The sequence below is a fragment of the Rhineura floridana genome, chromosome 5 (assembly GCF_030035675.1).
Source record: "Rhineura floridana isolate rRhiFlo1 chromosome 5, rRhiFlo1.hap2, whole genome shotgun sequence".
In the NCBI taxonomy this organism is placed as follows: Eukaryota; Metazoa; Chordata; class Lepidosauria; order Squamata; family Rhineuridae; genus Rhineura; species Rhineura floridana.
The window spans coordinates 173,711,154-173,737,071 of NC_084484.1; the positions used below are offsets into that span (position 1 = coordinate 173,711,154).

At 47.4% G+C, this 25,918-nt stretch overlaps 1 protein-coding gene across 2 annotated transcripts; it reads left to right on the plus strand.

The window, feature by feature from the left end:
- The first annotated feature begins 10,332 nt into the window (after positions 1 to 10,332).
- On the plus strand, positions 10,333 to 25,279 carry FZD4 (frizzled class receptor 4). 2 transcript variants are annotated; one of them, XR_009762912.1, is made up of 3 exons: positions 10,333 to 10,784; positions 16,733 to 18,713; positions 18,821 to 25,279. XR_009762912.1 is itself a non-coding variant. In XM_061628892.1 (2 exons), the coding sequence occupies exons 1-2, from the start codon at positions 10,518 to 10,520 to the stop codon at positions 18,062 to 18,064; spliced, it is 1,599 nt and encodes a 532-aa protein (XP_061484876.1). In that variant the 5' UTR covers positions 10,333 to 10,517; the 3' UTR covers positions 18,065 to 25,279. The 2 variants fall into 2 exon arrangements, 1 of the variants encoding a protein (XP_061484876.1); XM_061628892.1 differs by having other exon boundaries at positions 16,733 to 25,279.
- Positions 25,280 to 25,918: the final 639 nt, after the last annotated feature.

The window sequence follows — 25,918 nt, forward strand, 5'->3', positions numbered from 1 at the left end:
GTAAAACAGAGAAAAGAAATGATGGTACAGCTACTGAATGAGGATGGCAAATTGATAACAGATGACAAAGAAAATGCAGAAGTGCTGAATTCCTACTTTGGCTCAATCTTCTTCCAAAAGAGGGTTTATGACCCTCCTGGGAAACATGAAGTTGAAGGAGCAGGATTGCAGCTTGAGATTGATAGACAGATGGTCAAGGAATACCTAATCACTTTGAATGAGTTCAAATCTCCAGGGCCTGATGTACTGTATCCTAGAGTATTGAAGGAACTGGCTGAAGAACTCTCGGAACCATTGTCTATTATCTTTGTGAAATTGTGGAGGATGGGTGAAGTGCCAGCTGACTGGAGAAGGGCTATGGTGGTCCTTACCTTCAAAAAGGGCAAAAAGGAGGAACCTGGGAACTACAGACGAATAAGCCTGACATCAATTCCTGGAAAAATTCTGTAGCAGATTATAAAGCGGTCAGTCTGTAAGCGCCTTGAGAACAGTGCAGTGATTACTAGAAAGCAACATGGATTTATGAAGAACAAATCCTGCCAGGCTAATCTTATCTCATTTTTGATAGGGTAACGTCCCTTGTAGACTGTGGGAATGCTGTGGACATAATATATCTTGACTTCAGCAAAGCTTCTGACAAAGTGCCCCATGATATTCTGATTAGCAAGTCTGCTATATGTGGGCTGGATGGAACAACTGTCAGGTGGATCCACAGCTGGCTACAGAATGGTATTCAAAGAGTGCTTATCAGTGGTTCCTTCTCAAAATGGGGTACCATAGGGCTCAGTGCTCTTCAACATTTTCATTAATGACTTGGATGAGGAGGTGCAAGGAACGCTTATCAAATTTGCAGATGATACAAAATTGGGAGGGATAGCTAATACCCTGGAGGTCAGAAACAAAACTCAAAGGAATCTTGATAGTCTGGAGCCTTGGGCTGAAAACAACAGAACAAAATTTAACAGGGGTAAGTGCAAAGTTCTACACCTAGGAAAAAGAAACCAAATGCTCAGTTACAAGATGGGGAATACTTGACTCATGTGAGAAGGATCTTGGGATTGTTGTTGATCATAAGTTGAATATGGGCCAACAGTGTGATGCGGTTGCAAAAAATGCAAATGCTATTTTAGGCTGCATTAACAGAAGAATAGTTTCCAAATCATGTGAAGTACTAGTTCCCATCTGTTCAGCACTGGTTAGGCCTCATCTTGAATACTGAGTCCAGTTCTAGACACTGCACTTTAAGAAGGATGCAGACAAACTGGAACAGGTTCAGAGACGGGCAGCAAGGATGATCAGGGGACTGGAAACAAAGCCCTATGAGGAGAGACTGAAAAAACTGGACATGTTTAACCAAGAGAAGACGGAGGGGAGATATGATAGCAGTCTTCAAGTACTTGAAAGGTTGTCACACAGGAAGGCCAGGATCTCTTCTCAATCATCCCAGAGTGCAGGACACGGAATAATGGGCTGAAGTTACAGATTTTGGAAAAACTTCTAAATGTTACAGCAGTATGATAATGGAACCAATGACCAGGGGAGGTGATGAGCTCTCTAATACTGGAGGCATTCAAGAGGCAACTGGACAGCCACCTCTCGGGGATGCTTTAAGTTGGATTCCTGCATTGAGCAGGGGTTGAATTTGATGGCCTTATGGGGGCCTTCCAACTATTGTATTCTATTCTATATCCAGCTTTTGAAACAAGGGATTTTGAATGTCTCTATCAGAGGTGTGGAACCTCAGGCAGGAGTGGTGATGGTGTCAAATGCAGCCCTCAAGCCCTCAGAGCTCTCCTCACTCCTAGGCCACACTCTCTTTCCAGACACACCACCTTTTGCTGGGTCATCCCTTAACTGGCCATGCTTCCCCACACTCTTTGATGTTTTTGCCTGGTTGGAATGTGCTGGTAATGCCTCTTGCTTCCTTGGGAAGCATGAAGTAGAAGCTAGCCTACTGTACTAAGGTAACGTTCACATTTAATGCTCCACCCCCTTTTCCCAGTGGCCCTCAGAAAGTTCCCCAGCACAGAATGTGGCCCTTGGATTGAAAAAGGTCCCCCATCCCTGATCTATATAATTACATGTTTGTTTTTTAAAAGTGGATCTGTAGGGTGGCCAGTAGGGAGGGGGATGGAGGCACGTGAGGGATTCTATTATGCGTTATGCAGATAAAAAAATGTTCTCCCATGCCTCCTGAATTCATCACGTACCATACCATATCCTATAAAAATAATTAAGATGTAGATGTGCGTCTCCAGATTAGATAGACAAATGTAGACACTGGTACAGAGGGAGCGTGAAGGATTTAAGATGATATTTACAAGCAGCAATCAATCAGTGGCCATGTCAGGCTGTGTTATTCAAGCAGGCCCTTCGGGCTGTTATCTGTGATCTTCCTGATATTACAGCAGGAGCCTAGTGTTAGTTAAATGTGCCACAGGCGGCTGTATGCACACTTTCTTGCCACTGATACTCAAGAGCTTGGCCTCACCCTCCATGTATTTTCCTGCTTTGATCTATTTAAAGAACCAATTATGTATGTGCTTATCCGTGCTATGGAAGCACTGTTAATATATGCATGAAGTAATTGCTTATCTTTTCCAACTGAGGTCACCGGTTTAGCCTGCTGCTGCTTTTCCTTAGGCTTCTGTTTTGAAAGCACAAAGTCCTTGCAGGGTATTTTTAAATTTGTTTCAGCTGACAAAAAATGTGGAGGCTCCAATCCACAGAACATTAGGTTGCTATCTTAGATATACTTACTAAGAGCATAAGAGCCTGCTGGACCAGGCCAAGGGTCTACCTAGTCCAGCATCCTGTTCACACAGTAGCTAACCAGATGCCTACAGGAAGCACCACAGCCAGACCCGAGCACCACAGCACTCTCTCCACTTGTGATTCCCAGCAGCTGGCATTGAGGACACACACTGTGCAACTTACCACTGAATAAGCTTCGTGTTGGGAGGAAGAGTGGGATATAAATTTAATTAATAACAATATATATGTATAGGATTGTGACACACATCTTATTGTGGGACTTACCTTTGAGTAAACAAATGCTTAGGATTGCATAGATGCTCATACTTTCAGTCAGCTATAATTAGAGGGAGTGAAGCTGGCCCTGACGTTAGACAGGGTGAGGCAACTTGCTTCACAGGTTAGATTTAGGGGTACCATTCACAGGTTAGATTTAGGGGTACCATTCAATTTTGTAACTCTTTTTGCAAAATACCCTCACATCAAATGTTAGCAAAGTTTCTTTCCTTAGTCTCCTGAAGGAAATGTACAACTTCTCTTAAGGGTGGGCTAATTTTAATTAACAGTAGGTTGAATTGTTGTTGTTGACATAGCACATTTTGCTTTGCAAAGTAATATGAGCAAAGGTTCCAATCCCAACATTTTGACTGTAAAGAAGGGGGCAGAAAATAGAATACCTGAGTTTTGGCAGGGCTTTATTCCTATCAGATCATATGGTATTTCTAAACCAGTCATTATGAACAGGTGGTTTAAGTTATTGTTGATTGACCTAGAGGCTCCACCTTCTGGCCCACCAAAAACCACCAGACTCCACCCCTCCTTGTTCAAGGTCCACCACTAAGCCCCACCTCCTGGCCCACCAAAACTCAATGATGGTTGGTGCCCATTCGGAAGTCAGAGAGGCAGAACCAATGAGGTCTAGTTTTGTTCCCACTCTCCTTCCTGCCATGTTCTTCAAGGCCAACAGTGAGACTAAGGGCAACCCTCAGACTGATAGGCAGTGCTGCCCTCCTCTTGGCTATAAATAAGAAGGCAGCCAGGGTGAGGGCAAACTGAGGTTGACAGTGCAGTGCTTTGTTTGCCCTCATAGATCAGCCTCCACTGCCAAAACATGATGTTGCCTTTGCCTTTTTATTCACCCTGGTTCTGCTCGCTGTTCAGGTATTTTAAACTCACATGGGTAGACCCAGCAAGGGATGAATGATTATATGAGATGCAGATTTCCAAATATTTTGTTAGTGAAAGAGGAGAAAGGACAATGGCCATAGCAGCAGCAGAAGAATCTGTTCCTGAAGAACTGTTCATAAGCTTGCACCTGCCTGGTGAGGAACATGCACAAGAGAATACAGAAGTAGACAGCAGTGGTAGATCACAGGATGCAGTATAGACTTTGCCCCATCCTTGTGCAAACAGCAGCAGCACATCATACAAAAATGGCCAGTTTGAGAATAATACATTATGCAACTTGGCCCCCAATGACGTGAGCTCAAGTTTCAAACTGCAATTTTCAACACTGTTATTTTAAAATATATATATCAGTACTGAAATTTAAGCAGCAATCCTATACACACTACCTGGTAGTGAATCCATTGAACTCAGTGGGATTTACTTCTGAGCAGACATGTATAAGATAAGGCAGAAATCCTTTGCACACTTACTGGGGGAGTAGCTCCGATTGATGTCTGTAGAACTGACTTCTGAGACTCATGCATACAGATGGGAGAGTCTGGGAGCTCTGTCATTATCTTCCCACCAATATCTTCGTAATAGGGATCACACGGTGGATGGGTAAATATTGCAAAACTAAATTAAAGGGATGGGTAGCAAAATATATGCAACTCCATTAGCTGGCAGCCTAACAAGGTATTGTTAGGTGCAAGCCAAACCTTTGCAACCATAACTACATTTTAAGACCTAACTGGTTAAAAAAGCAATTACTGGACCTAGGAGAGAAATACCAGCTCTGTGCTCCTGTAACATCGCATGCCGCCTTATACTGGGTCAGACCATTGCAACATCCAGCTCAGTGTTGTCTGTGCTGACTGGTAGCAACTCTCCACGTTTCAAGCAGGAATCTCTTCCAGTCCTACCTGGGGATGCCAGGGATTGAGCTGGAGACCTGCATGCAAAATAGATCCTCTGTCAGTGAGCTATGGCCGTTCCTTATGAAGCAAAATCAAACAGCATAGCAGAGGTTGCTTATCAGAGGGTGACTTTCTATGGTTTGTCCGCTCTTGATGTACAGGAGTACACCGCTATGGTTGTTCAGGAAAGCCAAGGGAAGGTATCCCAAAATGTTTTGCTCCGCTTGGTCAGCAGCAGGAATGTTGCAGTCCTTCTCCCTGTGGTGGGCTGAAGCATCCTGAGGAGGGTGGGGTGCGGTGGGGTGAGGAATAGTGTTTACACCTTCATGAAAAACATTTCATAATATTTCCAAATTCAACATTGGCATGAACCATCAGCTGACATTTGCTGCTACAAGATGCAGTGATGGCCACTTGCTGTGGGGGCCATATTCTTTCAAGTACGTGTTCCTTCATGGGGTAATCGCGAAGGGTCAGTGTGGTATAGGGGTTAGAGCAAGGGAGGGCAACCTTTTTATTTGTACAGACCTGGATTCCCTCAGGGCCTAATCTGTCAGGGCTGGATACTGGTGGCCAATGGGGCAAGAGGCAAAAGTGACTGGGCTCAACCTCTTTTCTGGGCCTGGCAACCAAGAGGTCTTCTGTATCTTTAAAAGTTGTGCAGGGGGAAGAAAGAATTCTACCTTGTGGTTTTTCTCATTACAGCATTGCAAGAACACCTGCACTTGGCTGACTTTCTCTTCTCCTAAAGATACAGGATCAGTCTCAGGCCAAGAATCTGGCAACTCTACTGCCACCCCCTTCTCTGCCCCCCTTTTCTCTCTCTCTCTCTGTGCCATACCTTTATCTGCCACCCCCTTTTCTCTCTACCACCATTTTTTCTCTCTGTCTGCTGTTCCTTTCTCTCCACCAGCTCTCTCTCTCTCTCTGTGCCACCCCCTTCTTCCCATTTTTTCTCTCTCCTTGCATTTAATTAGGACAAGGGCACATGAAATTCGGCTAAAGTCTGCAGGTGGCCCTACAGCCTGAGGCTGTAGGGATTAGAGTGGATTGTGCCAGGCCAGGAACAGGAAGCCCCGAATTCTCATCCCCACTTGGCCACTGAGCACTTTGGGTGACCTTGGGCCAGTCACTCTCTCTCAATCTAAGCTCCTCCTCAGGTCTGATGTAGGGATAAAATGGGGCAGGGGTTGGGAGGCTGGAGCATGTCAAATTCAATAGAGTAAGAGCACAGTACAGGTGTAAAAATGAACCATCAGACCGGTGCTTTTGTGTATGGTAAAAGCAAACGTCACTCTCTAATGCATTGTCACCACCCTGACATGAGGGGATTACTCAAATCGGATATTTATTTATTTGGCTTGCCATATAAATGCACTGGCAAGAGTTGATTGCAGTGCCGTAAAACAGCACTTTTCTCTTTTCCTCTGGGGTCACTGGTGTAAGTTCATTTTGTATGATATAAACATTTTGTCTGTAAATATGAGCATGCCATTCTCTCCTTGCCAGCTGTTGTGAATTACGAGTCAAAGGAGCCCTTCATTTCTGTGCAGCAACGATGTTCCATCCTCGCTGGTTCTGTCACTTGCTCAGTTCAGCCATCAGCATATGATAAATTCCTTTTTCACCTGGGCTTTTGGCCCTTACTTTGAAGGGCTTTAAGTATCAATGGCCTCTTTTAATGTGGCAGGTCTTGCAAGACTTGTCCTTCTTTGTACTGATCTGTTTTTAGGCTGAGTTTTGTTGTTTTAATTGGGTTTGTTGTAATTGGTTTTAATCTTATTGTTGTAAGTTGCTTTGCAAGGAAAGCAGCATTATCATCATCATCATCATTATTTTATTATTATTATTATTTTATTATTATCTGTAAATCTTTAATCTTATGCCCAGATGGGAACTCTGCTGTAGAGTCAGGCTGAATAAGGATTCAAGCACCCTATGTCTGGCCTACAGAAAGTTGTGTGAATCAACCTTGACTCTGAGCAAGTTTACCTGACCAAAGTGATACCAGCAAAGTATGCACGTATATGCAACCAATAAGCCAGCCACTTCTCCTCTGAATGACACAATGAGATATAATTTCTGTGAAGCAGACAGATAAAAAAATTGTTTATTTAATATTTGTTGTTACGATTAATAAATGTATTACGAAAAGTGATCCTGGAAAAATGTCTTCTGGTTGGTTGTAATCATATTTTGATTTAATCAATGAAGTGTTCTTTGAAAATAAAATGAAAAATATAAGTATGAATTCATGTATCTGCATCTTCTGAATATCTTGCTCAATGAATATTCATAATCATAGGTCACATTTTCAAAACTGGTCTTTTCCCAAAGAGGTCCATGTTTTGCTTATAGCCTAAACGCTGTATTCTTCAATTGCCTGAAATCCTTGAAAGCCACTACCAGTCAGCTTAGGCTAGCCTGGTGCCCTTCACATATTTTGGACTACTACTCCCATCATCCTTACCAATGGGCATGGGACTGATGGAAGTTGTAGCCCAAACCATCTGAACAGCACCACATTGGAGAAGCCAGAGTTAGGCAAGAAGAATGTAAGGAGTCCTCTCCTGGATGTAAGAAGACAGCAGCTCATGTCACCAGCACCAATCTTGTAAGAACACAAGAAGAGCCTTGTGGGATCTGGCCACAGGCCCAACCAGTCCAGCAGCCTGTTCTCACTATGGCCAACCAGATGCCTACAGAAAGCCTGCAAGTAGGACCTGAGCGCAAGTGCACTCTCCCCTCCTGTGATTCCCAGCAACTGATATTCAGAAGCATACTGCCTCAACAGTGGAGGCAGAACACAACCATGGGGCAAGTAGGCACTACCAAATGAGAGGACGCAATGGCCTGATTCTGTATAAGGCAGCTTCCTAGATGTATCCGGGCACATACATTTATCTTCTACTGCATTCCTTCTGTCTCCACCAATTTAGTTGTTTGAATTGACCCTTATTCTTCCTATGGAAAATGGTTTATTAGTTGTTTGACCAGTGTAGTGCCACAGCTGTCTGCTCTTTATTAGAAGAAAAACAAGGCCTCTTTTGTATTAGCCCAAATCTTATCAGCCACAAGCTGTTCTATAATTAATGGGTGCAACTCTCTATCTAGGTCTGTAGATGGATCTTATCTGAGAGACCGGGTGTGAGGATTAGAAAGGGTGTGAGAGACATTTGGGAGATGCAAAAGAAGGACTTCAAATGGCAGAACAAAAGCCATCTTGTAAGGCTCAGGGTATTGGCCCAACCCCAGTCCTAGGCATCTTTACTCAGGAGAATTCCCTCTTAAGGCTGCACACTTACCAAGGAGAAAGTCCCATTGAGCTCAGTGGGGTTGACAATGTATCTAGAATTGCATTGCAAGCATGCATAGGATTGTAGCCTCAGAGGGAAACAGAAATGGGCCTTTTTATGCGAGCGCCAGAAATGGCAGTGGGTAGGATCAGAGGTACTTCATACTCTTTCTCTCCCAGCCCTCTTTTCCCTGCTGGGTAATCCTTCCTCAGCTGGTTAAATCTTCCCTTCCTTGCAATTCCCATGAAGATGGACCCCATGGTGCTACTGAGCTTTTTCCTTAGCCGAAGGGCGGTGGGGTTGGGGGCAATTTCCATCGGAATCTTGGGAGGGGGGGGGAGTTTTAAAACATTATTCTCCCTGCAGCTCCCCTTGTGTCGATCAGCTGACTAGGGGATGGTTGAAAAGGGGGCTAGACTGCAGAAACGAGAAAGAAATAAAAAAGGCATGGAGGACGTGCATACTGGCAGGGGAATGTGCATACTGGCAGGGGAATGTGCATACTGCATGGAGAATGTCCAAAATGCAGATTATTAGATGCATAGTCCCCAAGGCTTGTTGGAGATTATGCTTAATGGCCAGAGAATGTAAAGAATTCAGGTGATATATGGGTATTCCCCAAGGCCTGTTGAGAATCAGGCATAATGGCTGGAAAATGTACAAAATTTCAAGCAACATTTGCTTCCCAAGACCTGTTGGAGACTATGCATAATCACCAGGAAATGTGCACAATCCCCTCTTCATGGAAGGTTAAAGTGCACCTTCTCCATGAGGGCTGGTGAATTCACACAGTGGCCAGTTAATACGCACATTAACTGCTCAACTTACATTCCCCTTAACATTGAAAATGGAAATGGATGGCCTTCAAGTCGATCCCGACTTATGGCGACCCTATGAATAGGGATTTCATGGTAAGCGGTATTCAGAGGGGGTTTCCCATTGCCTCCCTCTGAGGATAGTCCTCCCCAGCTGGCTAGGGCCTGCTCAGCTTGCTACAGCTGCACAAGACAGCCCCTTCCTTGTCTGCAACTGCCAGCCGGGGGGCACCTGGGCTCCTTGGGACTATGCAGCTTGCCCACGGCTGCACAGGTGGCAGGGCATGTAACCCCTGAGCCACTCACTGTGGGGGTGATCTTTAGCTGGCCCTTTACACCCAGGAGACACGAGCAGGGCTTTGAACTCACAGGCTCTGGATTCCCAGTCAGGCTCTCTTCCCAATGTGCTATACCAGCTGTCCACCCCCTTAACATTCGAAGACCTGTATTCCCCTCACAGAGCTTCAGTTTCCAGCGTTCCCTGGGAAGAGGGATCAACTATTAAAACCACTCTGAGCACTGCCACTCTGTGAGCAGGGGTGTAGTCATCTGGGGTCATAGACCCCTTACTTTTTTGGGAGCAGGGTCCCAGCGGGGTCCCCATATATGAGCCAATCAGCATGAAAGGGAGTGCATTAGCCACTGAGAAGAGTCCTTGTCCTTTTGTGCTGACTGAAACCAATTAGAGTGAAAGGAAGTGAGTCAGCCACTGAGAAGACTCTTCTCAGTAGCTAACACACAGCCTCCCTTCATGCTGATTATCTGCTGGGGGTATCTATTGTGATGGAGTGTGGACTCGCAAATGACATGGACAGCAAGGGAAAGCAAGGGAAAGTGGAAAGGGGGGTGCGGCTGTGAAGGGGCCATCATGACCACCACGAAGAGTCTCTGCACTTCTGAATTTGCCACTACATTACTGTCTGCGAGGGGGCTCCTAACAACTCTTGGCACCCTTAAGTCACTTTCAATTCCCATGATTGCTTGAAGTGGCATCTTCTTGTAGAGAACACTGCGCTTGACTTCACTCCCTTCCACATGTGCTAAAGCGGCCCGGCTCCGTTGGCGGGGCCCCTTGTTTTCCTTCTGGGGCCCTGCCCTTCTGGTCGAAAGGCCTGCTCTGATGGCCCCGCTCCTCCCTGGCAAACGACCATTGCAGCCTCGAAGCCCCCTTGCTCCTTCCCCTCTGTCAAAAGTTCCCTCCGTCGGCAGGCAGCGCCGGGCAGGCTTGGGTTGGGCAGCGCGTCGGGCCGGCGTCCCGCCTGCAGCTCTCGGCAGGGGCGGGGCCGCCCTGGCCTCGGGGCCCCTCCCCTGGGCAGGTTGCTCTCCCGCCCCTTCGCTCCCTCCGCCATTGGCTGCGGCGCCTCCCTCTCGCCTGGAGGGCCGTCTCGGCTGGGGTCACCCCGAGCTGCGCCGCCGGCTGAGCCAGACGCGCGCTCCGAGGGCGCACGCGGCTGGCGGGAGAGGGAGTCGCTCGCGCGGCCGTGTCGTTCGGGAGGCGAAAGGGGTGGCGTCTGGCGCCTTCCTCTTCTTGCTCCGGCGGCGGGGGCGCCGGGCAGCCTGGTGGGCAGATGGCCCCGGAGCCGGGGGAAGCTGCTGCCCGGCTACGGCGCCTGGCGCTAGTTTCGCTCCTGTTGCTCCTCCCGGCACAGGGCGCGCGGGGCTTCGACGAGGAGGAGCGCCGCTGCGATGCCATCCGCATCTCCATGTGCCAGAACCTGGGCTACAACGTCACCAAGATGCCCAACTTGGCCGGCAACGACTGGCAACCGGACGCCGAGCTCCAGCTGACCACTTTCACGCCGCTCATCCAGTACGGCTGCTCCAGCCAGCTCAAGGTGGGTGCAGCCCCGGACCCCTTCTCGCTCTCTTCCCAACGGCTGCAACCTCTTTCCCTCGCTATCCAAACTCTGAAGAAGCCCTGGGGCTTGTCAGGGTCGCCGTTTAGTTGGGGTGGGGGGCTCAACCTCAGCCACGTGGACGCTTGCTTGGGACTAAGCGCCGCTTATCTTGGCGCAGTGAACTTCTGAAGGTTGCGATCCTGCGCCCGCTTTGTCTATCTAGGCGTAAGCCCCGTAGGACTCGACGTGGCTCAGTGTCGGAGCAAACACGCGTTTACCCGCCGGTTGGAATGATAGTGCCGTCTCGCTGCTTTCTAAAAGCCCAATTTTTCAGCCCCAGCGGCGAGTCGTGGATGGACAGTGCATGCCTAGGCGTGTTTACTCGGAAGGAAGTCCCTCTGAATTCAGCGAGAGAAATCTGTTTGGGACTACAGCTTTAGTGAAAGAATGATAGTTTTGGGAGAAGTGCAGAGTGCATTTCCCTTTCCACTTTTGAACTACCGGCTACAACGTCACCAAGATGCCCAATTTGGCCTTGTGATTCGAGCTTGGTTGGAAGTAGTGCTGTGTGGCTGTCGAAGCCTATATCCTAATCCTAGGCGAGGGGAGGCTATTTGTGGCTGTGTTCAGTTAGTGAGGGGAGTGTGCCTTCTGCACATGCTTCGAGGTGCTGTTCTCTTATTACTGCACATGCCTCAACAGTGTGCCTGGATGTTGAACATAGGTGGTGGGACTAAGCCCCTGTGAGCTCAACTTAAGCCCTGATTATCTGGCAGTGCTCTGTAACCACACTAGCCTATTCACAGTTGGGATGAAGAAATGGTGAATGTTCCCCACCCTTTTGAATCACGTTCATGGGAGCAATGGAGAGCCTAATCCGATCTTGGGTGTTTCCAGACAAAAGGCTTTGGGGGGATCAGGTGTGCTCAGTCAGCCAGGAGTATGAAGCTGGCCAACTCTCAATAGGGCTGTCTGTCTGTCTGTCTGCACATGCTGGTCCTCTCTAGTTAAAACAGCAGACGGAGAGCTGAATGGGTCGGAGTCCAAAAAAGCCATCCAGTACCTCGGGAGATCAGAGTCAGGTTTCTACTTGACTGCAAAATCTTTTTACTGTGCTGTTCTTCTTGGAGAGCCAGTGTGGTGTAGTGGTTAAGGTGTTGGACTGCGACCTGGGAGACCAGGGTTTGAATCCCCACACAGCCATGAAGCTCACTGGGTGACCTTCGGCCAGTCACTGCTTCTCAGCCTCAGAGGGAGGCAATGGTAAACCACCTCTGAATACCGCTCACCATGAAAACCCTATTCATAGGATCGCCATAAGTCGGAATCGACTTGAAGGCAGTCCATTTCCATTTTTTCCCTTGGTTTCTGTAGCACCTGCCCCTCTTATTTTGGCTTCCTCCTTCGCATTTCTCTCTCCCCTCCTTCACGTTCTGCTGTGATGCCCTAGTTATGAGCCTCTTACTCAAGCAGTGCCCGACTTTCGGTTGGTGGGCTCTGAGATTCCCTCTTCGGAAACCTGAACCTAGCCTGTTATCCCTATCGGATGTTCCCCTCCCTCGATCCCAGCAGTTTGGTACAGCAAAGCTGCTGAGCTCCATGGAGTCTCTTGGCCCTCCAGCGGCAGGCACCGCTGTAATCTAAGTCTGTATCTGCATATCAACACATGCGCACAGCTGTCAGCTCATGGGCTTATGCATCACCTTCCAGATGTAGAGCGCCCCCCCCCACTTTCCCTGGGCAGATGTTGCTCATCCTCCTGCCTACCACAGGACCCCTCAGCTTGGTAAGGGCATCCCAATAATGCACTGTGCAAGAGCACTACCCCAGAAATCCTGTGCCGATTCGTGCAGTCCAGTGTAGTCGATCCCTCAAAACACCAACGTGTACATCCCAAATTGCACAAGGAGAGACGTACGACAATTCTGTGCAGTTCTGTAGAAAAGATCCTTGTGTTAATGCAGCTTTGCACCAGACCACAATTTTGCACCCTCCTTGGTCAAGCTGATTTGAGCTTCCCACCCTCCAGTTCTAGGAGAGCCTTCAAAAAGAGATGCTTTGGTGCATGGCTTCCCAGAATCTCGCTTTCAGCAGGAAGCCACAGCTTACTCTCTTACCTCCCCCCTTTCTTTAATGGATGAAGAAGGAATTGTCATGGTTTACAATCAGTCCAACACCCTCTTTCCTGCGCCTTGGCACAGCCTGGCACAAAAAAATCAGGGGACAGGTGGTGGCTGACATTTAGGGGAGAGAAAAAAATACACCAAATACAGAGAGGTTTAGGCAAAGATCTCATAGCAACAAATGCAATCGGATTTTTTTCCCCCTGGGGACCGGGGAAAAGTTCAAATAAGGAAGGCAGCAGTAAGACATCTTATGCGTGCTTTGGCTTTCAAAAGCGCTGTTGTATGTTCTTGCCAGCCAAGGTAAGTATCGCAGCAGGTGCATTTAAGCCAACCAGAATTCAGCTCCACCCCCTTTCCTTGTCCTCTTGCTTGGTCATTCTCCTTTCTGTTAAATTGGGGAGGCTTGTTTCTGGCTGTTCCATTTGTGTTTTGAAACGTGCTCTTGGGCAGTTAATACCTAACTTGCATATCAGATGTACAGAGTAACAAGTTCCAGAAATCTTCGTGCATTTCACCAGATGCGACATTTATATCCTGCCTTTCCTCCAAGGAGTTTGAGGCTGTGTCTTCTCCTCCCCCTGCCCCCTTTTATCCTTACAACAACCCTGTGAGGTTGGTTAGCATGGGAGAGAGTGACTGGCCCAAGGTCCTACCGTTAGCTTCATAACACCATGGGGATTTGAATCTGCTCAGACTAAATGTGAACATTGTACATGCTGTTTTTCTCCTATTGTACTGAGAACAGTAGAAGAACAAAAACAATACAGTAGTAAAAAAATACTTCTAAACCTCACTGTTCGCAATCTTGGACAAAACGGGAAGGGCTGTGCAGACACGCAAGACCTTTCAGTGCAAACTTTCCCATTGGGTGTGAATCTGCAGATAAGAAACCAAGTTACAATAACAGTCTAAATCCAGGAGGGGCTACGGTTGCTTGCAAGGGTGAAAGAGAATATTCAGAAGATCTCTCTGTTTTTCCCTCCCCTTTCCTCTCTCTGGATTCCCTCCGCCCAGTGTTGAGGTTAATTTACGCATGAAATTGGAAGGCAGTTGGCTTAAGAAACGATGAAGCCAAAATGCAGGGGGGGGAGTGTTCTTCCCCTCTGATTGGCAGGTTATCCCTATTCGAGTGCATGTTCCCTCCGGCAGCTCAGGAATTTGGACTGCAGCTCACACCGGAGAGAGTACACTCTGAATTGGAGTTAATAAACAAAACGAGAAACAGCTATGCCTTAAGTATGCCAATTATTTTCACACCACTGGAGAGAGGATCTTCATGTTGACTTCTCAGTGGAATGTACTAAAGACATGGGCAACTGTGCAGCTTCCAAGCTTAGTCGATGACAAATAAAATCTCTTTAAAAATAAAAAAGCATTTTAAACAGGCTTGCAAATAAGGTTAGGCAAGTTACTAGCCCGCAAATATTTTTATTAGCCCACGTTAGTAGTTGTGGCCTAAAAAATATTGTAAAGCTTTAAAGCATCCCTGCCTGATGTTCTGTACTTGCTATCAGCAACTAAAGTGAGTGGCGTTTCCCCCCCCCCTTCTTTAAAACAGACTGTTAACTGGAAGGCTGACAGTGCCTTGTGTGGTTCGGAAAATAGCCCTGGTTGTATCTTCTTCCTTCTGAGTTTAAAGAGCTTGGGTTAAGTTTGAGAAATGTGGGTGTAAACATGGTCTCTGCCCGAGGGCTTGCTGTGTGGGCTTGGACAAGTCCCTGAGTCCCTGCCTGCAAAATAGGAGTGTAATGCGTAAAGCATTTTGCAAGATTTATTTCTAGCAAAACTTTCAGAATTCTAAAATATTCTCTGTTGGCACGCTGTTTTTGTTTTTCCATGCAAGCCCTTTCATCTGCCAACCTTTCAAAAAAATAAGGCTGCAATCCTGAATACATTTACTGAACGCAGTGGGACTTCGGAGTAAACATGCCTAGGATTGTGTTGTAAATTGGGCCTGTCAGGAGCTGCATTGCTGCAAAGACCTGTATGGTTCCTAACACTCTTTTGCCACCAAGCAGGTGTTAATAACCAATTTATTATTTCCTTGGCTACAACTCAATCCCAATTTCTTCTGTGTGCCAGCAGAAAACTATTTGTGAACTCATCCAAGTTGAGTAGGCTAACCTTCATGGCGAAGCAATTCATACTTGCTATAGATCGGGGCGGGGAGCCGGGGCCCCAGTGCCACCCTCCAGGCCTCTCCATGGGATCTACTCCTTTTTCCCTGGCCATGCCCTCACTGTCCCTGCCCACTTCTCAAGCACTTTGGCCTGCCTAGAACATGAACTTAATGATAATGCCTCTTGCTTGCCGAAATTGAAAGGGGTGTGTGTACGTGAATATAAATCTCTGCTTCCCCCCCCCCCAAATGGCTGGAATGTAGCCTGCTATTCAGAGGTAAATGTTGCATGTGTTGCCCCATTCACTTTTGCTTTTGGCTATGCCCACTGCTGGCATGCAGCTCTTGGAAGGTTACCTACGAGGGAATGTGGCCCTTGGGCTATTGATTCAAATGCAAACCCATTTAAATATCCAGCATAATTAAGCAGTACAGCTTTTCCTAGACCCTGCCATTTCAGGCTACATTTGTGGGGGCTTGTGTTCCAAATACTTGCACATACACACCCACAAAAGGAACTCCTTGCACTTAGTGCAAAGGCACGTTGGGGAGAATGTCCCTCTAAACTCACGATTATGCTGATTTCATAAATGCAGGGCTTCTTAATAATAAAAAAATAGGAGAGACCTCAAAACGTGATTACTTACACCTGCAGCAAATGGTATAGTCCAGCCTTTCCCAACTAGTGGGCCACCAGATGTTGTTGGACCACAATTCCCATCTTTCCTGACCATTGGCAATGCTGGCTGAGGCTGATGGGAGATGTGGTCCAACAGTATCTGGTGGCCCACTAGTTGGGAAAGGCTGGTATAGTCCAAGAAAGGAGGATACAGTTTAATTCTGTTGCATGTACAAGCTGACCCTTGTTCAGTCATGTTAACTGAGTCTTTAAATAATGTAAAGGGAAGATACTCTGGACAGGTTGAAGCCTCTGGGGGTATATCATTGCCTTTTCCAATCAATTTCATCCACTGCACCATATTTTCTGGTTTCAGTTTTCAAAATTCCAGTTTCAGTTTTCAAAAATACTCATATTCAGGGCCAAACTAGATGCGACTTATCCCGTAGTCTGGTGTCACAGAGCTGAGCAAATAGTTGGCATGGAGCAGCCAAGCCAGATCGGGAGTATAGTGTGTGTGGATGGAGGCTTTAACCCTTTACCTGCACCATAGTCTTAATCAGAATCCCCTTCATGCACACATGCAATTTGGAATGGGAGGACACCTTCCTACCATTGCGAGCTGCCCTCCCATTGCAAATAGTAGGGGCTGGGGGAATTCTGTTTGGGCAAGGGCAATTAACATTCTCCTGTCCCACAAGCCATGGTTCTGATCTGGCTCACTTCCCCTTTGTCATTAAACAAACAGCTACTGCACCCTCAAGCTCTATGATAAAAGTCAATTGTTTGGCCCTTAGTCTTCAAGAACAATGTGCCGTGTGGTGTGCTTTGTTGTGTAAACTATAGCTGTATGTTGATCCTGGGTAGGATCTTGGGAAAATTTGCTTAAAATGTGAGCAAACACATACAGAGGGCTTAGCAAGTGCTTCTGAATCCTTTCAGTTTTGCTTGAAAAGCTGAAGTCCTTTCAATTTTGATTCCCAAGTTTATTCTCTGGCAGGGAGGGTTAAGCACTTTGGAAGAGGGTGTGGTGGTGTCTAGATACAGCCTCCTAAAATGCATCTTGTTTTTCCTCTTCCAGTTCTTCCTTTGTTCCGTCTATGTCCCCATGTGCACAGAGAAGATTAACATCCCAATCGGCCCCTGCGGCGGCATGTGCCTCTCCGTCAAAAAGCGGTGTGAGCCGGTCCTGAAGGAATTTGGGTTCTCCTGGCCAGAAAACCTGAACTGCAGTAAGTTCCCGCCTCAGAATGACCACAACCACATGTGCATGGAAGGTCCAGGGGATGAAGAGGTGCCTCTTCACAGCAAATCGCCCTTGCACCCTGGAGAAGAATGCCATTCCGTAGGATCTAATCCAAACCAATATATCTGGGTCAAAAGAAGCTTGAACTGTGTTCTCAAGTGTGGCTACGACGCCGGCATCTATAGCAGGTCGGCTAAGGAGTTTACCGATATCTGGATGGCAGTGTGGGCGAGCCTGTGCTTCATTTCTACCGCCTTCACAGTCCTGACCTTTCTGGTTGATTCCTATCGGTTTTCCTACCCTGAGCGCCCCATCATATTTCTGAGCATGTGCTACAATATTTATAGCATTGCTTACATTGTCCGGCTGATCGTAGGCCGGGAAAGGATTTCCTGTGACTTTGAAGAGGCAGCGGAACCTGTTCTTATCCAAGAAGGCCTCAAGAACACAGGATGTGCTATAATTTTCTTGCTGATGTACTTTTTCGGGATGGCTAGCTCCATCTGGTGGGTGATCCTGACACTGACTTGGTTTCTGGCAGCAGGACTTAAATGGGGTCACGAGGCCATAGAAATGCACAGCTCCTATTTCCACATAGCAGCGTGGGCTATCCCTGCAGTGAAGACCATTGTCATCCTGATTATGAGGCTGGTGGATGTGGATGAACTGACTGGGCTGTGCTATGTCGGCAACCAGAACCTTGATGCGCTCACGGGCTTTGTGGTGGCCCCCCTTTTCACCTATTTGGTGATTGGGACCCTCTTCATTGGAGCCGGCCTGGTGGCGTTATTTAAAATCAGGTCCAACCTTCAAAAGGACGGCACAAAAACTGACAAGCTGGAGAGGCTGATGGTGAAAATTGGCGTCTTTTCAGTGCTGTACACTGTCCCAGCCACCTGCGTCATTGCTTGCTACTTCTACGAAATCTCCAACTGGACTGTTTTCCGCTACTCCGCAGATGACTCCAACATGGCAGTGGAGATGCTTAAGATTTTCATGTCCCTGCTCGTGGGCATCACGTCAGGCATGTGGATCTGGTCCGCCAAAACGCTGCATACCTGGCAGAAGTGCTCTAACCGACTGGTGAACTCTGGGAGGGTAAAACGAGGAGAGAAAAGAGCCGACAGCTGGGTGAAGCCTGTGAAAGGGAATGAGACGGTGGTGTGAAGGGACCTTAACAGCGGGCAGACTTGATGCCTCGTCTCCTCTCCCTCCCTGAGAGATGAGTTTGGTGGTGCATGAACATCTGCAGCAGTAATGTCACGGTGGGTTGACATGCTGTGGAACGGAGCCCCGCACGGCTGTTTCCATTTCTGCGGAATTTGGGAGATGGGGGGCCAGGAGAAGCCCTAACAAACTGCAAGGACGTGGGTGCTACAAACTGCAGGGCATTGCTTCTGCAAAAGGGAGCCTGCGGTTGCTTTAAAAGCTGTGAAAACGTGTTTTTTTGAACCAGTTGAAACTTCTGTCCTTGTCCCTTTAAGAGTTTTGGGACTTTGCGCCTCCTAGGAACACATGATGTGGCTTCTCTGTCCTCCTCTTCACCATGCCCTGAGTCGTATTTTTAGATAAGTCTCTTGTAAAGCAGCAAAGGGTAGAATTCCACAGGCGAGTCTCTCTGCTGCTGCAAGGACCTGCACTTGAGGGCCGCTGACTTCTAAGGAGTCAGGATCCTGTTACAAGCGATCCACCACCTTGGAGGGTTGGAAGCGTAACGTTTGGAATTAGGCTCATTGTCTAGTGCCTGTCCTTGTGTCACCATACTGAAGGGGGTGTCAAACATCCAAAGCTAAACATAGGAGTGCCTATAGCAGGCGTCACCAACCTGGTGCCCTTCAGATATTTTGGACTCCAACTCTCATCAGCCTCAGCCAGCACATGGTGGCTGGGGCTGATGGGAGTTGTAGTCCAAAGCATCTGGAGGTCACCAGGTTGGCGAAGCTTGCCCCGTGGTTTAAGGTGTGGGTGGGCAGAATATAGCTCTGGTTCTGCCAGTAGATCTCTTGGTGCTTTGCAGTCGATTGGCAAGGACCTCTGGCTCCCAATCATTTAACCATAGCAGCAGCAAAGTGATTTCCCTACCCTAAATTGTACTGCCAAAATGAAGGAAGCTTGGGGTAGCCAGGAGTAGATTTGTTTGTGTGTGTGTGTGTGTATGTGTGTGCAAGTCTTGTGGGCTCCATTCAGTTCTGGTACTCAAAACAAAATTCTGGGCTCAGCATTCTTTACTTCCAAGTGTGTATGTTTTGCCCAGGCTCCACTTGGTGGACTGCAAAGTCTTAGTCATAGAATCATAGAATAGTTGGAAGGGGCCTATAAGGCCATCAAGTCCAACCCCCTGCTCAATGCAGGAATCCAAATCAAAGCATTCCCCAGCTGCTTCTTGAATCCCTCCAGTGTCGGAGAGTCAAAACAAAACAGCAGCGAAGATCCTGGGAATGTGTCGCCTGCCTACCCCTGGTCTCGGCAGCGGCAGGTGACTGGAGCACCAGCGGTACCCTCCCGGTTGCGGTGGCGCCGCCGATCACAAGGATTAGGCAGGGCGAGGTGATGGCGAGGTTGGGGGATCTCTGGCTTGGCATTGTGGGTGTGGAGCTGTTATGTGTGCCCCTGCGGAGTGCTGCCCCAACCTCACAGCCGCCTTTCCGATCCCTGTGAATGCAGCGCTGCCATAACTGGGGGAGTGCTGCTGCTGTTTGTGCCCTCCTCATATGCCGCCACTGCTCCTTGGTCTAAAGCTATAAAGCCACTGGTTCAATAAAATTAATGGAAGTCCAAGAAGCCCCTACTTTTGCTATGAGGACCCCTGATGTGCCTTGAGGAGACTACACGGCGAGACAGAACCCTTGCATCTCTGTAGCTCAGTCTGTGAAGAGCCTGGGTTGCATCCAGACCGAGTTAGTTGAACTTAGGTCCCATTGGGCCAACCTAGTCATGGTGTAAGTCCAGTGAATTTTGGTGGGAACCAAGTTCAGTTAACTTAGAAGGCTATCCGGCTAAACAGTTCTGCTAGCGCAAGGACTGTACCATGGAACTTCCCCACTGTCTCCTCTCCCCATGTAGCCTCTAAATCCAGGGGTTCTCCCAATTCTCCAGAGCAGATTTATGGGGAAATGAACAGGTGGGGAAGTTCAGATGTGCAGCTAAAAGTCCTTTTGCCAGTGGAACTGTTTAGTTGGTTGCCACCCTTAGTTAGGAACAGACCCTCTGTACATCAGAGTCATTGGCTCTGTGGTTGTGCTGTTATGTGCTGCTTTGTCCTGTGTGTCTTGCTTCAAACCCCTATTGGTGGTTACAGTTGAGCAGATTGGAGCTGCACACGTGGCCCTTCCTTGAGGAGGTCTGATGAACTGAGCCATTTATCTTAAGAAAGGCTGCTGATACAAAAGTAAATGCCCACAGTGTCGAATTAATTCTATGGATAGCTTCATAACTTCACTGACAATATATGTGCACGCAGGCCTGTGTTCACTGTCCAGAAGCTCAGTACGTCATCTTACTGTGGTGTTAACCTTACTGATAACTGATCAGAATAATTATATGGTACAGTCCTGATTGGACTGTACCGTTTCCATCTGCGAGGGAGAGATAGCACGTTTCAGTACTCCGTGGTCTTTTAAAATGCACACACCACATCCTCCTGCATATACAAGGATAGAACATCAGCAAGAGTGCCAGGCTTGACTCTCAGTCATGTGCTTTCTCAATCATGTGCTAGTATTCTTAATTAGGGCCGGGATTTACGGAGCTTTCAGCGTGTCACCCCCAGCCACCACCACAGCCTTCCTAGGGCAGTAGCATGTTGTTGTTCTGAACGCACAAGTCGCCTTTTACTCAAGCGGGGGGTTTACTCTTGTTTTTCGATGGGATCTGGATGGTGCCGTCCATTGGAGAAGCTCATTGTGCCCTCTTGCACAGTTTGTTCTTGTTTCAAGTAAAGCTTTGTGTGAGAGAGGTTCCTGGTTGACTGCACCCATCGTTCTTATCAGGAGAGACAAAAAGTTAGAAATCGAGACGTAACCTTAGCTTGTAGCTAGATCCCATTTCTTCCCTCCCTACTCCCCCACTTCGCTGAACCTCTAAGTCTTTCCCTTGACATTGTTACATGACTCGCCTGTTCATCAGACCTGCCACCCAGTGGTACATCTTCTCTAGTCTTAATGTCTAAGAAAAGTCCACTTTTTTATTTTTACAGTTCTTCAGTCTACAGCACGGGGGATAATGAGGAAAAGTGAATGGAGGGTCACTTCTGACAATTGACTGATTCAGAGCCTGTTTTTGTTTTGGTTTCTTTTTCTCCTTGACCCCCTCACCCACCCACCCCGGCCTTCCAAGTAAACCTATCTGGCTTTCCCCAGAGACCCATTGCATTAAGCAATTAAGGCTTAATATATTTCGCTCTGTGCGATTACATCTGTGTTGACGCCGGTCTGGGCAAACTGAAATGTTAAGTTCCTTGGCAGCTTTGCATTCACACAGATCAGTTGCATAATTTGTGTGTCAATTACAATTAAAAATACATTCTCCAGTCCTGAGCCAGGGATACAGCTGACTCCCAACCCAAACCAGAGTGCTTTTGTGTGTGTGTGTGCGTCTTCATCAGTCTGAGAATGTGAGCGGGCTCTTCTTTGTTTTCTCTTTCGCTAAAAGGGTAAAAATTTCCTCCCTCTTAAAGAATCCAGAGAGAATGAGCCCAGCTACTACTTGATGAGTAATGCCGATTTAAAAGGAAATGACCAGGTTCAGTGGAGCAATATCATAGCTGGTGGGAGTTTTGATGGCTGTAAACTTGGCTTTAGCATGCAGGGAGTAGGCATTAAGACATTCAGATGTTTATAAGAGAACAGAATGTTAATGGACCCTGTAAGCGTTGCCTGTTTGCCTTGCAGGTTTACCCAATTGCTTTAATAGCATGACCTGCATTCTTTGTGTGGGCCTTGAGTTCAAAGGCACTAGGGTGTCTTCCCATGGAAATTTTCCATGGTATATGCTTGCATCCACCCCCTCACCCATGTGCAGCCCTTGCTCTGATCCTTTGCAGGGGTGGCACACACCATATATTGCCAGGGTGGGGAACTTGTGGTCCTTCAGATGTTGCCAAACTTTAACTCGCATCATCCCCGGTTGTTACATTTATATTCTTCCAAGGTGGTGTACAAACATGGTTCTCCTCAGCCCAATTTTATCCTCAGAACTACCCTGTGAGGTAGGTTAGGCCAAGAGGCAGTGACTAGCCCAAGGTCACCCTGTGACCTTCATGGCCAAGTGGGATTTGAACCCTGGTCTCCCAGGTCCCAGTCCAACACTCTAACCACTACACCACACTGGCTCTCATGTTGGCTGGAGCTGATGGGAGTTGCACTGAAACAGCAATGTGGATGGCCACAGATCCTCTACCCCTGATGTGGTGGAAGGAGCGTTTAGTGTGTATGCACAACCCAACTGCAGAAGTTCTGTTGGGCTGATGGGAGTTCTGAAGAGCTGATGGGAGTTGCACTAAAACAGCAATGTGGATGGCCACAGATCCTCTACCCCTGATGTGGTGGAAGGAGCGTTTAGTGTGTATGCACAACCCAACTGCAGAAGTTCTGTTTTCCCAGCTGGTACTTTGGGGTTAGCACAGGAGCAAGGAATCTTTGGCCTGCCAGCTGTTGCTGAAGCACAGCTCCTGTCATCCTTGGCTGTTGGCCATACTTGCCAGGGCTTTCGGGAGTTGTACGTCAGCAACATCTGGAGGGCCAAAGATTCCACACCTGGGTTAGCACCACTCGTGCAGAGCTGGGAGCATGGAAAGCTGTCAGGGGGTTTCTTTCCTCATCTCCCTAAGCCCCATTTTTAGAAATGCTTTTCCATCCCAGCATGACTGATGATAGGAGGAGGTGGGACAGTATTTCTCCTTCCCCCTCTTTGAAGAGCATTCAAGTGCCTCTTTTAAGCGGCTGTGTTGGCTGCCGAATCTGTACCAAGGAAAGATTATTGCTGCTGTCTGCCTTTTTTTTTATAGCTGCCAAAACTTGTTGGCGCTCAATTTTCTGCGGGAGTTTTTCTTTTTCACCCACTTTACTGGCTCAGAGTTCCTGACCCAGAAAGTCCTCCGAGCCCACTAGGGCTCTCATATTTGCAGTGATGGCACTCTGTGGGAACAGAGCCAGCACTCAATGTTCATTTCTCCCCATGATGAAGGGGGATCTTCTGCCATCACTGTTGCAGACACAGAAGAGTTCCTCTGAAGCTCAGGGAAAGCTGCATTAACAAGATGCAAACGTGCACGTTTTACCTCCTAAGATGCTCTAAGGCAGCGTTTCCCCCCCATTGCTGGTACACTCCAGATGTTTTGGATTACAACTCCCATCAGCCCCAGCCAGCGTGTCTGGAGGGCACCAGCTTGGGGGAAAAGGCTGCTTTAAGGAAGCTTTGGGATCACAGCTGATTCACCAGCCCACTCTGCAGATTGTTGGCTTCTCTGTTCTTGCCTTCACACTTCCATGATTGTGACAAAGCATCTGTGAGAGTATGCCCTGCAGTTAAGAACATCAGAAGACCCCTGCTGGATCAGGCCAATGTCCCATCTAGTCCAGCATCCCGTTCTCAGGGTGGCCAACCAGATGCCTGTGGGAAGCCCACAAGCAGGACCTGAGCGCAACAACACTCTCCCCTCCTGCAGTTTCAGGCCACTGGTGTTCAGAGGCATACCGCCTCCAACAGTGGAGGCAGAATATAGTCATCGTCACTGATGATCATTTCTGCTTGCTGTCACTCAGCCTGCCTTTTAAAAGATTGCCTGCTTTTCTAAGTGCAGCTGAATCCAGGCAGGTGAGGAGAAATACAGCAGAAAACTCCTGTACCCCTGGCAACTCTGTGCTACCATTGCTTTTTATGTTGTATGAGCTGTTACCCGCTGATCCCTGGCTGTGCTGTTGTCTTTTGGGGGCCAGGTTGGAAGTGACATTGGCCACCTTCAGGGCCACAAAAAGCCTCGAAATGTGTGGGGCGTCACACAGCCTGGGACATGTCTTTATCTCGCATCTTGGCTCATATACATGCAGGGTTTGCGCACCAGGGTCCTGTGGCCTAGGAGACAACCTGACAGATGTGTGATCAGTGCAGATGGATCTGCCGGTGCATAGGGAAGGGACCTCTTACTAGTTCATGGAAAACGCGGGCCAATGCGATCATAGGGTCTCTTTCTCCCAGACCCCCATACAAATCCTGCAGCCTTTTTTGGACATTGTGAGGGACCCTGTGGGTGCAGCTCTATGCTTGAAAATGTTGAAAACTGTCACTTGTTGAGTTTAGCTGGTCCCAGGTGCAAATTGGTGCATGACTTCAGAATAAGGCTTTCGGAGGAACTCGCAGATGTTGGGAGTGGACTGTATCATTTTGGGCTATTGGCGTGAGCATCAGCACTGAATGCTCCCCGCCTCCCATGTCAAAACAGCTCCCTGCAAGTAAAAAAATATATATATGGCATGTTGGGGAAAGACGGTCTAGCACCGCGCATTCCCTCTTGCGCTAGTTCTCTATTTCTGGGTTCTGCATAGAGCAGCAATGAGGAACCTCATGCCTAGGGGCCAATGCAGCCCTCCAGGCCTCTCACTCTGGCCTTTGGGATTCTTTCTCCAGGCTACATGCCTCACTGACCCTGCTTGAGAGTTTTTGCCTGGCTGAGAATGTGTCCTCGAACTCTGGCTGTGCTTGGTTGAGTGGGTGGAGGATAGAGAGGGGTGTGTGCATGCAAAGAAGCAAGCCTACTGTACAAGATGCACATTTATTGCTCTGTCAGCTTCTCAACACTGGCATGTGGCCCCTGGAAGGTTGCTCAGAAGGAAATGTGGCCCTTGGGCTAAAAAAGGTTTCCCACCCCGACATAGAGAGGCATTGGAAAAAAATGTGAGTCGCTTGGCTGCACTCTGAAATGTCACAATCTTATCACTCGTGTCAGGACTCTACCACGTCCTTTTGCTGCAGGTGATGCAGGTTAAATGATTTGGCTTCTGGGCTGTGGCTTGTATTTGTATTCATTCCTTGTTTTCCAACTCGGTGTGGCTGATCCTGTGTCCAAAGTGACGTTTCCATGATTTAAGCACCTTCACTTCCATTCTTATTTTTCCTTTATGAAGTTCTCGTCTGCTCTGGAATGATTTCCCCTCTTCCTCCACTTTTTTGTTTGGCTTTCCTTGTTCCAATATTACAGGTTTCTTAAGGTGTTCGACGCAGAGGTACATGTTTTATGTTAGTTCCATTAAGGACAATATTGCTTATCCCTGAAACTTTTTAAGGTAAATGGACACTGATTTTATTTTTCTTTGTTGATTGTACAGAAGAGTATCTACGTCTATTGTAAATTTCTAATTTATCATTGTACAAAAGGAAACAAAAAAACCCAAAACTTTGCTATTTAATTTTTGTATCAAAATTAAAAAAATGTTTTATTAATATTAAAGTGTGTGGTGTGGCAATGGGTTCTTTCCTGTTATAATCCTCAGTTACTATTTATTATGGGCCTTTGAGTGTTCAAAGCACTTAAGACTCAGAAAATTGGAGGGGAGACTTGTAGATCATCTAGTCCAGCCTATACTTGATGCAAGAAATCCAGAGAGAGAAGATCCCCAACAGATGGCTGACCCAGAGCTTGGAAGATTACTTTTAAAAAGTAATAAATTGCAGTTACAACTGCATGGCCCAAAAAAGTAGTAATTACCTTTACAATTACAATTGTTCTGAAAGTAACTGAGTACTTTTTTTCAAAACTAATCACTACAATTACATTTCAGTTACTTTTTTAAAAAAACACCTACAAGGTGCTGGCCTCGGCTGCTGCATACCTAAGTCACCTAAAACAACATTAAAAATAAACACACACAGAAGTAGTAGAATAATTCTTTTTCCTCATAAGATAGCAATGGTGGTCTCTCTGCTGGTAAGCGGGGGGGGGGGAGGGAGCCAGAGGCCACAGCTCAGATCTCTGCACATCAAACCAAGTGCAACCCCCCTCAACCAGCAAGCATAATCTCTCTCGCT